Source organism: Mchenga conophoros, linkage group LG16 (genome assembly GCF_057382185.1).
Source record: "Mchenga conophoros isolate Kocher_MC1m ecotype Shallow Benthic linkage group LG16, M_conophoros_male_GT1.1, whole genome shotgun sequence".
NCBI lineage: Eukaryota > Metazoa > Chordata > Actinopteri > Cichliformes > Cichlidae > Mchenga > Mchenga conophoros.
Genome location: NC_140541.1, coordinates 23,883,957 through 23,901,070, shown reverse-complemented (window position 1 = coordinate 23,901,070; position 17,114 = coordinate 23,883,957). Strand labels below are relative to the sequence as shown.

The 17,114-nt window shown below is 38.1% G+C and overlaps 2 protein-coding genes and 1 long non-coding RNA gene across 6 annotated transcripts in view; 1 reads left to right on the top strand and 2 right to left on the bottom strand.

The window, feature by feature from the left end:
• Positions 1 to 6,356, bottom strand: part of LOC146556848 (uncharacterized) — a 31,033-nt gene extending 24,677 nt beyond the window's left edge. The window contains exon 1 of one of the 3 annotated variants that reach the window (XR_014889079.1): positions 6,263 to 6,356. Coding sequence is in view for 1 of the 3 variants with exons in the window: in XM_085250618.1 (XP_085106744.1) it covers positions 6,263 to 6,267 (5 nt within the window). In the remaining 2 variants the exon portion in view is untranslated. The remainder of the gene's footprint in view (positions 1 to 6,262) is intronic. The other 2 variants (XR_014889080.1, XM_085250618.1) reach the window with 2 other exon arrangements.
• Positions 164 to 5,188, bottom strand: LOC146556849 (uncharacterized). Its single transcript, XR_014889081.1, has 4 exons — positions 4,845 to 5,188; positions 1,380 to 1,420; positions 1,148 to 1,211; positions 164 to 756 (listed from the first exon to the last, which is right to left on the bottom strand). It is a non-coding gene; the product is annotated as an uncharacterized LOC146556849 (long non-coding RNA).
• The window catches only part of b3galt1b (UDP-Gal:betaGlcNAc beta 1,3-galactosyltransferase, polypeptide 1b), a 67,396-nt gene continuing 54,017 nt past the window's right edge, over positions 3,736 to 17,114 (top strand). Inside the window, exons 1-2 of one of the 2 annotated variants that reach the window (XM_085250615.1) lie at positions 3,736 to 3,853; positions 6,410 to 6,612. The gene's annotated coding sequence lies outside the window, so the exon portion shown is untranslated. The remainder of the gene's footprint in view (positions 3,854 to 6,409; positions 6,613 to 17,114) is intronic. The other variant, XM_085250617.1, reaches the window with a different exon arrangement.

Sequence of the window (17,114 nt, the reverse complement as noted above, 5' to 3'; positions counted from 1 at the left end):
ACAAGCTCATTTGTTCCCAGAACTCAAAACAATTAAGGAAACTCGTTGCCTCAAAAAAATTAAGTAAAGCTTACTTAAGATGACTGTTAGGACAACTTATACATTGCAAGTTTGCAGTATTAAGAATAACTTGATATTTCTGACTGTACAATACTAATTGTTTACCTACTGACAAACATTTCAAGTTCAACTAAATGAAAAAACAATTTGTGGTAACCTGAATATGATTAAAAATAATTAACAACACTTTGTAATGATGTTAAAATGAGCCCAACTTTTATTTTCAAACACAACAAAGTATAACAGCCAACATATCTTCTGCTGAACAACAAACAATTATATTGCCATCACTGTTATCTTACAATGAAACAAAGTCTCAGATGTAATTATTCTGAAAATAAGTTTAGGCCTACCACAAGTTTGTTTTGTACTTACTTATATAATCAAAATAAAATATTTGTTGTTCTGTCACAAGTGCAGTCTCTAATTTAAACAACACATTTGTTTTTCATTCCAACACATGAGCTGGAATGTTGTAATATTTTAAGCATGGCTTGTTTCCAGTCCAGGCATTACTGCCTGAATGACTATCATGGATCGAGGTGATCCAAATGTAAGTGCAGAAGAAAGGTCTTTAACTTCCCTTAAGTACAGTGGCAGTGGATGTGGGTTGGAGATGCAATGAGCTTGAACCTGCAGGCGACCATCTTCACTGACCACACCATCTTTGATGGAGGACTCATCTCTCCTGTTGTCCTGCAAGCAAACAATCATATTTTTTGGAACATGAACTTAATTGCTTTCTTAAAACATTTTTTTCTGCATTTGGTATAAAACAGACTCCAAAATCTCAGGCTCCCTCCCCACCGGAGAGGTGACATTCAATGTCCCAATTGTCAGTCTGGATAGCCGTGACCACCACCCAACACACAATAATGTCATGAAAGCATCATTTTAAAAAGGGCTATGCAAACATGGCCAAGAACTTTCATTCTAATGATGTGCAAAATGATTTGGGCACAAAACAAATTTTGCTGTTAGAAAACTTGCAGACTTCACTATATACAGTGTAGACCCTCTAAACTAAGTTTAGGGGATGTGATCTTTCAAGAAATGCAGACCAAACTGTTGTTGTTTGTTTACTTACACAGCATGTCTTGTAGAATTAACTGGAGTCACCAGCAACAGCATAGTGCAGTCATATCTCAAGTCTAATAACGGAAGACAGGAAAAGATCAGTAAAGAAACAACTTCCCCAAACCAAAGCACAAATAAAACAATAAGTAAAACAGGATGATCTAAAGTATGATTAAAGTTCAGCCTGATTAATATAAATGTCACTGACAGTTGCTAATATATTGGAAAACCAAAATACTTACTGATGTCTTTCTGTCCAACAACAGGAGTGCTGGTCCCGAGCCTCAAAGACAGTAAGAAGCAAGCAGAGGGAGAAAAAACAGAAAATTTTTCAGAAACTGATTTGATCCTTAATGGCTGTGCAATCATTGTAACATTTTGCTTATGTTGTTAAATAAAGGCTAGATTTGACATTAATAGATGTCACAGATGTTCAAAAGCTGCCACAAAGCATGAAAAAATGGACATCTCTGAAAACTTCGGCGCATCTTTGCAAATATGTGATGTCTTGATAAATCGAGCAGATACTTGAACTTTACACAGCTACATTCTCGCCTGAAAATATCTTAAAAGTTTATTTTATGACCCAGAAAAAGTAATACGTTTTTACGCACAGTACACACAGGCTCCGACAACCGTGGCTGACAAATGCGATCCTCCTTTTCCCCAGACTACCCTTTCTGGGTCACAAAATAACCTTTTAAGATATTTTCAGCAGCAAGAATGTAGCTATGTAATGCTCAAATATCTACTTAATTTATCAAAATATCACATATTTGCAAAAAGTGCTTCCACGTTTTCGAAGAGCTCTGTTATCCACCAGCGCGATAGCTGACCGGGAGGTCAAGGCTTGATAAAAGTCCGCGAGCACAGCTAACTCCTGCGGTCTTTTGCTACTCAGGTTAAACATGATATATATATATATATATATATATATATATATATATTCACGGTTCGGTTCGATACTTTGGTGTCACGGTTCGATATTTTTTCGATACAAAAAAATGTTCATGCCTTTTTAATTTGGCATTTATTAAAATTATAAATATATATTTTAACTCAAAAGTACAGTTTTTAAATTTAACCCTAACCCTTGTGCGTGTTTTTTATTTTGACAGCGAATGCGCACCTGCGGACCACTTATGTGCAGCCCTGGTTATTTAGCTCGTCATATTGCAGCCACAGAAATTATTTTGTCCATGAAACCATAAAGCTGCACTTTTTGCCTTATAGTCTGATTTGTCATAACTTCTCCATTTTGTGGTAAGCTTTTCTTTGGCTGTCACTTCTTCACCCTGACCTGTCTTATTTGGCTCAGCAGAACTGAAATATATATCCTGCTGCTTTTACACACGCACTCACACACATAACGCTCAGCGATTCTCTGCGCGATCAACCTCTCACATGTTTAAGCTTGCTGCGGGAGATTTCACTTGTCATGTTTGCATAGTAAGCTAACGATTAATAAGACGATGTCAGAGGAATTGGTGCACAAATTATCATCACTCACAGATCAGTGCTGTCGCTCTCTATACACAGTTCGCACGATTGCAAAGTGAAAGCAAAAAACAAGCGCAAATTCAAATGCGACTTCAATATGTCACATATTGACAGTGGCTCACCGATGCCAATGACATAATTACCCAGCTACATTTCTGAAAGAATGCAAAAGCATTGACATATATTTTTCCTTCCTACAATAGCCCGACGGGCAGGGCAGAGATAGATTTTGGTAGCCCGACTGAAAAAAATCGCTAGCTCCAGGACGTCGGGCTAGCGATATTGCAAGCCCTGTATCTGATTGAGGAATCACTCATCTTTGGAAAAGAGAGTTTATTACAGAGAAATGTCTCTTTCCAAAATAAAAGCTATACTATCCGCTTCTTCTGGGCTATATTCTCAGCAGCATAAGGAGAATCATGTGCTAACAGCTGTCTAAATGACTCGGCTAAAGTTAGTAGCATGCTTGTTGTTTTGGTCTTTGCACAAGGATGATGTCGGCGTAAATGTGCAGTCATATTCGTTGTGTTCCCACTAGTGCTTTCAGGTTAATCTCGTTGAAATGACCTTAACGCCACAACACGGCAAATCTCCGTTAACGAGCTTCAGGGTCATACGTCACATGAAAACCAAAATAATTCCAAACGCCAGATCTGAATGAGGGGGGGGAGGTCCATGTTGCAAGGGGAGCTTAACTTCTGTCTTGCTAGCTTGCCCTGCGCTCTTCCTTCTGACTATGCTGTCTGTTTTGAGCGCTCAGTGGATCTGCGCTCGACAGTGCAGCCTAGGCGGAGTAGTCGAACGCAGATTCACTGAGCGCTCAACACAGACAGCATAGTCAGAAGGAAAGTTGATAAAATAAATTACAAATGTTGTATTGTTCGATACAACATTTGCGTACCGAACCGAAAGCACTGTATCGAACGGTTCAATATCGATACGAATATCGTTGCACCCCTAAGATAGATAGATAGATAAAAATTTATTTTATTAACTTTTCTTCTGACGATGCTGTCTGTGTTGAGAGCTCAGTGGATCTGCGTTCGACTACTCCGCCTAGGCTGCACTGTCGAGCACAGATCCACTGAGCGCAGCGCAAGCTAGCAAGACAGAAGCTAAGCTCTCGTTGCAACATGGCAAATTGAACCTCCCCCACCCTCATTCAGATCTGGCGTTTGGAACTATTTTGGTTTTCATGTGAAGCATGACCCTGAAGGTAAGCGAGTCATGGACAAAAGTAAAACAGTATGTTGGATGTGCCACGCAATGCTCAATTACATGGGTGGGAACTACTGCGTTAGCGCAGTTAGCTCGTTAACGTGTTGACGCTGTCCAGCCCCATGCACGGGGCGATCCGTGGTTAATGGAGATTTGCCGTGTTGTGGCGTTAACGTCATTTCAGATTAACGCTGACAGCACTAGTGGGGAACACAATGAATATGACTGCACACTACTCCAACATCATCCTAGTGCAAAGACAAATCGAAGCAGACAAAAACAACAAGCACGCATGCTACAAACTTTACCCGAGTCATTTAGACAGCCGTTAGCACATGATTCTCCTTATGGGGGACCTGATATGTTTAATATGCTGCTGAGAATAAAGCCCAGAAGAAGCTTATAGTATAGCTTTTATTTTGGAAAGAGCCATTTCTCTGTAATAAACTCTCTTTTCCAAAGATGAGTGATTTCTCGATCAGATAGATTTATTATTTTTATTACTTTGTTGTTTCAGCAACATTAAATTTAAAAACTGTACTTTTGAGTTAAAATATATATTTATCATTTTAATAAATGACAAATTAAAAAAGCATGAACATTTTTTTGTATTGAAAAAATATCAAACCGTGACACCAAAGTATCAAACCGAACCGAACCCTGAATGTTGTGTATCATTGCACCCCTATTAGTTAGTTAGTTATGGCAATGGATTGAAAATACACCCCACCCCAACCCTAACGGCTGCACCTCCTGAAGAATTTTGTCTGGGCTCTTATCTCACTTTTTTATTTAAAACAATCAACAGAAAATTTCACAGACATATTTTTACGTGAGGTTTAAGGCTGTAGTGTTAATTTTTAAGTAACACGAGCCCAGCCGCAGCAGCAACGCTAGGCTAACACTAACTAGCTAGCAAGATTATAAACCTGGTGCTAAACTAAGAGAAGCCACAAAATCAGTTTGAATAAGAGTAAACATTTACTCACCAAGTCAGTGTATCAGGTAAAGATCCACAGCAATGACAACAATAATATCTTGAGCTGACGCTTTTCCAGGTTTGCTCAACATATTCCATAAAAAATGATGGTAACAATGAACATGCGGACTGATCCGAGAGGGAGGAGGACGGTGGTGACATGGCATTTTCAAAACACATCTTTCATCCTTCCGCACTGAGAAGCAAAACTTCCATCTTACTTAGTTTTTCTAAGTTAAGACAACTCAAATAAATTGAGTTTATCAGCGTTTGCATAAAAAGTACTGTTAACTTATTTAAATCGAGTTCTAATAACAAATTGATAAAAACTGAGTTCAGCCTATTTAATATTTTTAATTAAACACAATATTACATTTTACAGTGTATTGGTAAAGGCAGACTGCAGAGCCAGGTGCTTGATTTTATATGCCCGTGGTAATGAGAGTGAAAACACCTGAATTCAAAGAGTCATTGGATGAAAACTTTTATCCATAGAGCTTAGGCCACAGTCCACTTTGGTTCCTATTAAACTGCCAAACCGCAAATTTTATTTTATTTAATAAAGAAAAGAAAGCATCTCTGGATAGAAAATGTATATTAAGAAAAAATTAAAAGTGCTAATATCCATCTAGTGTTTCAGCATTATTGCATATGGTGCACTTTATATCTAGGTACACATTTTCAACATTAACGAGGTGCTTATTGGCACGGATTTTAGAAATATACTGGCTCCTTTTTAGTCATTGCAAAGTGCTTCTTGACAGTCTAGTAGTAGTCAAATACTTTAAAAGAAAAAAAGAATAGGGAAGATGGTTTAAATTTAATCTGGAACACTTAAAGTGTCGTTTTTGTGTATTAAGAATTTATCTGTTGATTATTGTTGAGGGAAAATGGTTATTCAAGTCACCACCTTGTAAGATTTATGCCTTTAAGGCAAAATAGGAATCCAGTTCTTTTTGTACTTGTAATAAGTACAACCTCTATACTTACTACCAAGAAACATTTGGCAGTAAGTAAAGTTATTAGGAGGTTAATAGCATCTTCTTAGTTACCTTATAGAATAATGTCACAATAACTACAGTACTAGACCTATTTGTTACTTCGGGTTCCGTGACTGGCTATGAGCCAGAACCCGAAGTAACATCCAGAGGACCTGGCGAGGTAACATATATTGCTCGCATATCGTTGTCATTGCCAATAAGTTAGTCTTTTGGACTGATAATGAACCTTTTCCCAGGGTTACCTGTTGTGTTATTGTGTTTGAGGGTGATCTCGCTAACCTTGTATTTGTTGTTATATTGTTACCTGTGTTTGCCCCCTGCTTTATCTAAACATCATGGCAATAAAAACAAAACAACAAAAGCACACTAACCTTAAGTGTATCTTTAGAAAGACACAAACTGAAACACAAAATACCTCAGTACTCACTTCATTCACTCAGCTGTTTTATCTGCGGGATGAACGTGTTGTCTGGTTTGAAACAGTTTGCAGGAGTTGACGATGAATTCTCCCACAGCGTCAATCTACCTTGCTACTACAGTAGTATCTCTGAGCAGCCCTCACTCTCTCCCTTAGAGCGGATTGGTGAGGCTTGTATCGGATTGCGCTCTGATTGGTCGTTCGCTTCTCATAGAGCGGTACGTCAGTCCAGTTGCACCACCGCCGTCATGTTTCACCCCCCTCCTCAGTCGAACAACGGTGCTTTTTAGGATGCTGGAGCAACGCGGTATCATATCATCAGGACCACAAGTCTGAGTGGGATGGAGACAGTGAGTGAGGTATGTACAACGAGGACGGTTTTCCTCTTTTCCGTGCCAATAAGCAGTGAAAGATTACGCTTTTCTTCTCTTGTGGGATGCATTACGCAGGGATGGTTCTACTTTTTAAAATTTCTGCAGTATGAGTGGATTCATCCGTCCTCGCATCATCTGTCCTTCCACATTTCCGAGCGCTCATCCGCAGGTTTTCGGGTGTCCCCTCTATTGTTGAGCTTTGGTCTTTGCTTTAGTACGTTCGGGTTATCGGGATACCCGCCTGGGTCTTTAGGGATGCCGTTTGGCGACTTCGGTGCAATCCCAGCTGAGCACTCCCTGATCTCCGTCCTCTTTGGCACGGCTGTCACCTCTGCACTCACCGTTAGAAATGCGTAGTTTGTCCGGGGCAATGAGGACACCAGGTAGCCAAGTTACAATGCACCTGAATCAAAGTTTAAACGGATGCATTTATTCAATTTTTATGCGATTTTTTTTCCTCGACGCTCGCTTGCAAAGAAAATAGATCTTGTAAGAAAATATTAAAATTTTAAAGATGGGCTATATTTGTCGTGACTGATGAATAATATAAGCTTTAGGAAATCGTTTAGATATATGGAAAGAAAAACGTTCTGCTGGATATTTTGCCCAAAATATATAAACCTTTAAATAAATGAAATAAAAGTCGTCTTGTATAATTGTTAGTGTTGCATCATAATTGTTATTTATTATCTGTTGGTAGTAAGTGATGCTCAGTGGATCACACTTTGGTGACCAGTGGCAACATCTCCAAAAAGAAGAAAATGGATGCTCTTAAATTTCCCTCACATCACCTTGTGAAAAGACCTCTTTTTAGTGAATTCACATAAGCTGTGTGAGCTTCCTTAAACCTTAATACCTATGCTTAATTTGAGGCTTTACTTAGTCTCCATGGTAATATTGAAATATCATTTTATCACTTATGTAGCAAACAGTCTGATGAGAATAATAGGAAGGCTTAAAGTTTAGAGCCAAGAGACTGCAAGCTCTTCCTAAGAGTTGTGTTTCTTGCTGCATCTGCTGGGTCATTTTAGATCACTAGCTGGATCAAACGCTAATCCTCTTTGTGATGCAGCCATATGATGGTTTCCATTGCATGTCCATCTGCCCATACAGCCATTAACGCTCACTGCCAGACTGCCTCTGCATCTAGCAGCGTCTTGTTGTTTACGTTGTATGCAGCTGATCATGTGCCTATACTTGCTCATATAGGTTCGTGTACGTGTCTGTGCTCTGCTTACTCTGACTGCTTTCACTAATCACATTTCTGCAAGGTGTAATTAGTCGCGGGAATCTAAAGCTTTAATCCTTGGTTAAAGTACTGTATCTTTGCTTAGTCAGTGGTGCTTCCCGTGTTACACTGGGCTTACAATCAGCATTTATTTAGAGCACGTGAGTGCATTTTACATCGAGGCTGTTCGAAATAAATGGCAGCATACAAAAGAGATAATGTCAAGCTGACTCTATTATTGAATAGAAATCATCTGTAAAAATAAGGGCATTGTCATATATTAGATTATTAGTGATTCTCAGTGGTTGGAGAAATAGGTATAGTTTAGATAAATGCATTGTATATAAGAAATCTAATTATACATAAAAAGCTATCATGTTTATTATGTTGATCTGTGTAAAAATCACAGTTCTATTCTTGCACGGTAAATTTTAGCCATTCAAAGGGCAACTGAATGAAGTCAGGACAATAGCTCTGTATTTACCCATCCAAAACAGCCAGGACTTAGGCTGGCTAATAATAGGCTGACATGTGCACAGCTTATTTTCTTGCTGTATTTGTGCCAGCTCTTTCTCTTCCCTAAAAGCACAGATTGACAGACTCTTTACCAAGAAATGTACATTTCCTGGCGTATTTGAGAATAGCTCATTCAATAGGAAACAGCAGTTTTTCCCCATAGTCCAATTAAAACACAAATAATAGTAAAGTAATGATCCAAGGAGTAAACAGTAACATGGCCACAACCAAAGCAGCCCCATAACATTTAGGAAAAGGTGCTGTAAAGAAATCAGTGGCTACCACAGGACCACAATCTATGGATCTACAGTAATTTCTTGAGTGTCACTCACTCTGCTACTGTAAATCAGGATGATATACCTGCTTATACAGAGCAAAGTTATGGTTTCATGTACCTAGTATGTTTCTGAGAGTGGCTCTTCCCTATCTTCCTAAGAAATGTAATGCTTTTTTGTTGAGATGTTAAACCAATAACATGAATCTTTTACAGTGTGAGAATCTTAGTGGGTGTTTTGTGTGTAAAAGTGAGCCATTAGTCTATTAATGACCCTTAGTGAAATTGCACCATGTAAGGAGCATGGAATTGACTGATTGAATTAATGAAAGCAACCACAAGAAGCTTGTGTTTTGAAGTGGTGATCATTTGCACATACTGTGACAACAGTCATAATGATAACAATCAGGGATCACCGTGGTACCATTCTAGTACTGCGAACTGCTTCTTTACTGACGTGTGTCTTTTGTTCTAAAATATTCTGGTTCTGACAGTTTGGCTTTTTGCCACTTTGTTGCTGTTTGACTGTGATGACACAGTGTTATCACTGTTGTGCATGTTTTGGGTGGATAGGACTGTTTAAACGTCGCTTCTGGGTCTTAAAAGTGGAAATGCCTAAAAGCTTCTCCTGGACTCCTGTAGTAGCAAAAAAACCCTTTCAGTCGTATAGATGTTTATGGCAAACTCCATTAATAATCATCAAATTGTGTGTTTATAAAATTTTTAACATATTTAATGGATCTGTTGATATATTTATTATTTATTATCATGGATTAAATTTGTTCTTCAGCTCTGAAAATTTCAGTGCTCCCTATAATGCTATCTGGCATACTCTAAAATAGTGTTAAATTTTGATTCTACTTTGATGGCCTTTAATTCGAGAATGTTATTGGATGGCAAATAAATTGAGAACATGCTGCGTTGGCAGCAGTAATCTTTTTTAGGGGTGGACCTTTATTGGCTGTACATCATTATCAGCCAATGATCACTTTCCTGACTGCCAAAAAAACTGGCAACTATCACTGGTTGTGCATTGTATCTCATCAGTTTGCAGTCTGGGGTCGAGATCATAAATGTGCATGATAGAATTTCACTATGCTGTCATGAAGGACTGAAAGACTTTAAAACAAGGCAAGGCAAGGCAAGTTTATTTGTATACAGTGGGGCAAAAAAGTATTTAGTCAGCCACCGATTGTGCAAGTTCCCCCACCTAAAATGATGACAGAGGTCAGTAATTTGCACCAGAGGTACACTTCAACTGTGAGAGACAGAATGTGAAAAAAAAATCCATGAATCCACATGGTAGGATTTGTAAAGAATTTATTCGTAAATCAGGGTGGAAAATAAGTATTTGGTCAATAACAAAAATACAACTCAATACTTTGTAACATAACCTTTGTTGGCAATAACAGAGGTCAAACGTTTACTATAGGTCTTTACCAGGTTTGCACACACAGTAGCTGGTATTTTGGCCCATTCCTCCATGCAGATCTTCTCGAGAGCAGTGATGTTTTGGGGCTGTCGCCGAGCAACACGGACTTTCAACTCCCACCACAGATTTTCTATGGGGTTGAGGTCTGGAGACTGGCTAGGCCACTCCAGGACTTTCAAATGCTTCTTACGGAGCCACTCCTTTGTTGCCCGGGCGCTGTGTTTTGGATCATTGTCATGTTGGAAGACCCAGCCTCGTTTCATCTTCAAAGTTCTCACTGATGGAAGGAGGTTTTGGCTCAAAATCTCACGATACATGGCCCCATTCATTCTGTCCTTAACACGGATCAGTCGTCCTGTCCCCTTGGCAGAAAAACAGCCCCATAGCATGATGTTTCCACCCCCATGCTTCACAGTAGGTATGGTGTTCTTGGGATGCAACTCAGTATTCTTCTTCCTCCAAACACGACGAGTTGAGTTTATACCAAAAAGTTCTGCTTTGGTTTCATCTGACCACATGACATTCTCCCAATCCTCTGCTGTATCATCCATGTGCTCTCTGGCAAACTTCAGACGGGCCTGGACATGCACTGGCTTCAGCAGCGGAACACGTCTGGCACTGCGGGATTTGATTCCCTGCCGTTGTAGTGTGTTACTGATGGTGACCTTTGTTACTTTGGTCCCAGCTCTCTGCAGGTCATTCACCAGGTCCCCCCGTGTGGTTCTGGGATCTTTGCTCACCATTCTCATGATCATTTTGACCCCACGGGATGAGATCTTCCGTGGAGCCCCAGATCGAGGGAGATTATCAGTGGTCTTGTATGTCTTCCATTTTCTGATGATTGCTCCCACAGTTGATTTTTTCACACCAAGCTGCTTGCCTATTGTAGATTCACTCTTCCCAGTCTGGTGCAGGTCTACAATACTTTTCCTGGTGTCCTTCGAAAGCTCTTTGGTCTTGGCCATGGCGGAGTTTGGAGTCTGACTGTTTGAGGCTGTGGACAGGTGTCTTTTATACAGATGATGAGTTCAAACAGGTGCCATTCATACAGGTAACGAGTGGGGGACAGAAAAGCTTCTTACAGAAGACGTTACAGGTCTGTGAGAGCCAGAGATTTTCCTTGTTTGAGGTGACCAAATACTTATTTTCCACCCTGATTTACGAATAAATTCTTTACAAATCCTACCATGTGAATTCATGGATTTTTTTTTTCACATTCTGTCTCTCACAGTTGAAGTGTACCTCTGGTGCAAATTACTGACCTCTGTCATCATTTTAAGTGGGGGAACTTGCACAATCGGTGGCTGACTAAATACTTTTTTGCCCCACTGTAGCACAATTCAACAACAAGGTGATTCAAAGTGCTTTACAGAGACATTAGAAACAAAAACAAATAAAAAGCATGATTTAAAATTGATTAAAACAAGCAAACAAACAAACTAATTAACAAACAAACAAAACAGTATATAAAATCAAAACAGATAAAATCAGAACAATGGATAAAATCAGTAGTTAAATGCAAGTTTTGAATACAGTTGTATTTCATAATGACTGGAACAAAATGGAAGATACAGAACAAGAAGACCAAAACAACCACATAAAAACCCAAAAACTAAACACACGCAAAAACATCAGTATCAACCAGGGATGCAGATTGTGAAATTCTGGGATATAAAAATCTGGCTGCTATCCAATGCCAGTACTGATATTTAATTTAGCCTCTTTACTTTGTTTTGTTTTTTCCTTTTTGTGTGTTTTCCCCCCAAGGAAACAAAGAAATATTTTTTATTAAAAAAAAAAAAATAGCTGTGATGTGTCTTAAGGTTCTTTATCACACTTAAAAAAATGTAACCGGCAAAAAAAATGATATAATCAACATTATTGGCCACTGAGTTCAGTTAATGTCATTTTTTTCCCCAGGTATACCAATATATCAGTCAACCGGGCCAGTGTCAAGTGATACTGATATTTGGATCTTGTATTAAATTAAAAAATGTCAAATAAATTGTTTTAGCTCAAACCTGCATCCATCGATATCAAATGTGAAATGTGATATACTCTCAGTCAATCCAGAGAATATCTAACGTGACAGATCACCTCCAAATCAGATTTACATATTTCTTCCTCTGGTTTGTAGTGGAATTTATCCATGCAGATGATTTTGTTGAGAATGGCCAAGTTTTGGAATCTAAAATCCCAAAAAGCAAATAAAAAAAAAAAAAAACCAAAAAAAAAACCTGTAACAATCCAAAAAAAATAAAATAAAATTAGGGATATTTTCTTTCTACCCAACATCATCTGTCAGCCAGAAGAGTGCAGTTAGCTGTCATGGCATCACTAACATCTTGTCAGTGGGAGGAATTTGTTTCTGCACAGTAATTCAATTGGTGTGTGGTCTTCCAGGGGAAAAATCTGTTCCTTTAAAGTTTTTATAACATTATCAGTTCTCAGACATATCGAGAAGTACTTGCTTTATTGATGATCAGACAGGGAGCTGCTGCAAGATTAAACAGAAACCAAATCAATCAGCGCAGTAAGAGGCACACAAAATATTTAAATAAGTTCTACAGTTTTATTTTGAAAGTGTCAGGAAAATCCAAACAATAATTTAAATCAGCAAGGCTGTTATTGGGTCTAATATTTAATGATTTGAGATACGGAAGATCCTAAATTGAAGTCACTGTCTAATATTTAATGATTTGAGGTACTGGATTGTACGGAAGCTGAAAACCTTCAAGAGGTTGTCGCACATCAAGTTAGGCTGAGAGGGAAAAGAAAAATATGAGCCTGGAAAAAAGAGGCTTCATAATGCACAGGATCAGTACCTTTTGAGGTCCAACTTTAAGAAAGGAGAGCTCAGGGAGAAAAGTGAGGGATGGGTCAAAGGATGAAGCAGAGTTTGCATTGATGTGAAGAGATCTGTAGAGAAGGATGGATGAAGGGAAAGGCTGTATGGGTGAAAGAGAAGAATGGGAAGCCCTCCAGTACCTGAATGCTTACAGCACATATTTGCAAAGTGCACAATTTGAAGTACTTTGCAAGTATTTTTCCCTTAACATTCCCAGTAGCCTGTCCTCTTGGGAAAACACCAAAATCATTCAGAAAAGTTGACCTGTTTAAACTCAGTTTGTTAGATGACATTAATAACTGTTTTCAAGAACCCCAGAAGATTTACAGCACTTAACATCCCAATCGCAGAAGCCATGTAATCACTCCCTCCAGTAGTAATGCTTTTACTTTAGCTGTTCAAATACCTCATGTTCAGAGTAATGAATTAAAATGTCTAAATCCCAAAACTGTAACATTTTATATGTCCTATTTTTGTGTCTATCCTGATCCATACAGTTATATCAGCTAAAGTAGTTATTCTGCTACTTTTACCACAATAAAATTAATCCTAGGGAAACAACTATATTAACCATAATAATTGTCTTGTATACAATTCCTTCTTTGCAGCAATCTGACTATGATTTCTTACTTTGTAAGACACAGCCTGATACGGTTTCTGTTATGCATGAAAACAACGCTAACATGCATCCATCTATGGTTCGTTTTTTGGCATTGTACTGTGACCACTAGATAACGTTAGGGTCTCGGCCATGTTTGCTGCGTTTTGGTGGAAGAAGTGTGCAGTACGAAGTGATTTAGCAAGTGAGTGATGACACAAAGGTTAGAAAATTATATTTTTACCCAGTGTATCAAACCTAATGTATGCACGGTAAAACCCATTCTCAGATGCTAATCACGACTAAAAACTACTGACATTTACACGAGGTTTAATGCCAGCAGTGTCAGCTTTGCCTCCTCTAGCCAGTGTTGCCAACTTAGCAACTTTGTCGCTATATTTAGCGAGTTTTCAGACCCCCTTAGCGACTGTTTTTCTAAAAAGCGACTAGCAACAAATCTGGCGACTTTTTTCTGGTGTTATTGGAGACTTATTTATGATGACTTTTTGATGTGAAAACAAGTATCACTCTTCTCAACAAGCAGCAGGTGCTGCCGTGGGCACCTTGCCCGTGCCAAAACCCTCATGGGCAGAGGATAGTCCTCTTTCTTTCTCTCCTACAACACAAGTTACAATTACATTAGACAGGCCAATTATGCAAATTAGGCAATGACACCATTTTGCGACTTTTAGGACAACCAATAGCGATTTTTCTTACTGTGGAGTTGGCAACACTGCCTCTAGCTGATACACAACTTCACACAGCTCCCTGCAGACAGGCAAGTAGCATTAAGGTAGTGACTAGCAACTATGGTTAATAACAAAAACAATAAAATGAACATGGGAGCTAGGCAGCATGTGCCCTGGCTCTCTACAACTTTATAACAGATAGGGTTAATTCACATGGTAAACCCATTATTTGTTAATAAAATGTGTTGTTTTTCAAATGCTGAAGCTGAGAAAAGTCTAACATTAACTAGACAGAAAAAGTAGCTGTGTAGCTTAAAAACGCTAATTTGATTAGCAATAAAAATGTGGAGGCAAGTCCACCAGAAGCACTGCAACACCTCAGACAAACTAAGTAGAAATGTTCTTTGTTTTTTGGCACAACCTTTTTTTTAAGACAAACTTAAAATATTTTCATATTTACACCTTACATTTTTGTTAATATTTATTTTTATATATAGAATTATGCTGTCACTGATATCTTTGTTGTATTGTATTAAATATATTTTTTTAAATGCCTCTTAATTTTATGTCTTTTTTTTTTTTTTGCCTCGGTGGTATAGAAAAATGGCATGGAGTATTTTCAGGTCAGTGTTTGCTTATGACTTTTCTAACAGCTAGCAAATACTATTTGTTTTTCGCGGTTGATGAGATACTTTGTCTTTAGCAAAACAAATCCTACTTATCACCGGAAAATTCCAGCCCAGAGGCAGTGCGGTAGCAGCAATGAAACATAGATTTAGAGGATACAAATTTAAATGCTGATGGTGTTGTTTTTCAGTGGCAATTACAAAGAACAAACAAAATAGATTTCAGAATAAAAAGTTATAGCAAAAATGCTGTTCAATGTCTTTTTAATGCTACATCTAAACTAGATAAATGCATCACGCAGAAATGTGCCTTAACTTCGTCGGACATTTAAATTTAAATTTTTACATTTTAATATAAAACTCCATTATCTTCACTGGACTTTGACTTGTTTTCTGTCTCCAACATAATTGTATTTTATGGTCCTTTATCACATATAGCACTCTCCTGCTTTTCAGCGTCTTGTTAGTGTGTCTCTGCATCCGAATGTTCCCAGCTTTAATCATTCTGATCCTCCTACAGACCTACTGTAATTACTTTTTGTTTTCAATCTTTCAACAAGACTCTGGAGGAGCCTCTGTGTTTTTTCCCTCTCATTAGTGATATTCTTCTCATTTATGAGAATGCATCAAGAAAAAAAAAGCCCATCATGATTTGGAATGCAATTCTAGATATTTCCTGTTACTTACATTTTGGATTTGTTTTGTGCTAAAGTTGCACAAATTCCTTAATGACAATATTGGTTGATTTCGTCAAGCTATTTATACAGTAAATTCTGATCTTGCCTTGTTTAGCATACCACATAAAACTTGTGGCGTTAGAATAAATCTGATCAGCGTTTCTTTTACTCTGTTTCATAAGTACAAATACTGAGATAGAAGAATTGTATTTTACTGAGAGGTACATAGGAACAATTCCAGGCAGTGACTGGTTTTGAGCTACCTTATTAGAGGAATGAGCCTGAACTGGGGCCTGTTCTTGTGTGACTTGATTTCCCCAGTGACCAGCAGACCAAACCATTTTTATTGCCGTGACAAAAAGAGCCATGAACAAGTTCTTTAGGAACCATGACCCTCAAATGACAAAGAAGAAAAGTTCCAAAATCAGCTTTAGCAGTGCTTCTGCAAGTCATATAGCTAGCAAGATTGTTTTAAGGAGCAGAGCATGAGAAGCATTAACAGTATTTTTAGGCTTACATTAACTGGTGTGCAAATGTTTGTTTTTGGGTGTAGTCATCTAAATCTATTTGCTGGCAGCACATAAAATAAAAACAAAAGCCAAACTAATACAGCCAAGGGAGAAAATACCAGAGCAGAATTAGATTCCTATTGATTTATTAATAATTTCTCATTACTGCCTAAGAAAAAAACATAATGATAAGGTGTGTTATTAATACAAATTAATACTTACTACTATAAATACTAATAGTGCTACTAATATGTTCCACTACTGTTTGTTGCTCATGGATATTTCCACTACAGTCCATATGCATTAAGATGCTCTGTAGTCAACCATAACTAAGCAGTGTTGTAATCCTTCAGCATATATTCTCTGACTGCCAGTCAGTCTCAGCCACGTCCTGGCAGAGCAGCTTCATCGTCTTTAACAGTTTCTGAATTTGTTTCAAATCGGATTTATTTTCCTCATGCTTCAGCAGTTCACAATCCCTACAAATTTATTCTGAAGTAACAAATTACTATGCACAGAGAGCAATTTTTTTTCCTCTCTACAAATAACTCAAATGACCCTTGGAGGGATTGAATAGCCATCCTTATCTACCTTAGACTCTTGAAAGGATAATAGAATGGATACACTACTCAGTGTTCCTTTATCCAGGATACTGTCATAGGAATTTTGTATTCCTTATCAGACATTTTGTCCAATTCCAGTCTTCAGAGATGTGCCCTTTATACAGAGTAGTATAAAGTGGAAAGCAAAGGTTTTGAAGGTCAGATTACTGATTACCGTTGACGATGACGTATAGTTAGTTAGATATTTCTGTCCCTACAAACATCTTCACGGTGAATTGAGAGTTTGTGTATAATTTGATAATCATTCTATGGACTTATGACTGATTTTTTAGGAATACTTTATAATTCTAATAGTGAGGAGAGCTATGCAGGCAAAATTTCATCCACCTCCGTACTCAGTTAGTGGAGTAAATTTGGTCTGTTTACCAACAGAAACCAGCCACTCCAGACTTATGTTCCTTTATTTAAACTCCAATTGAAGGGACACACTCACACAACGCTCAGTGTGATGTGATTGTGCCCAAATC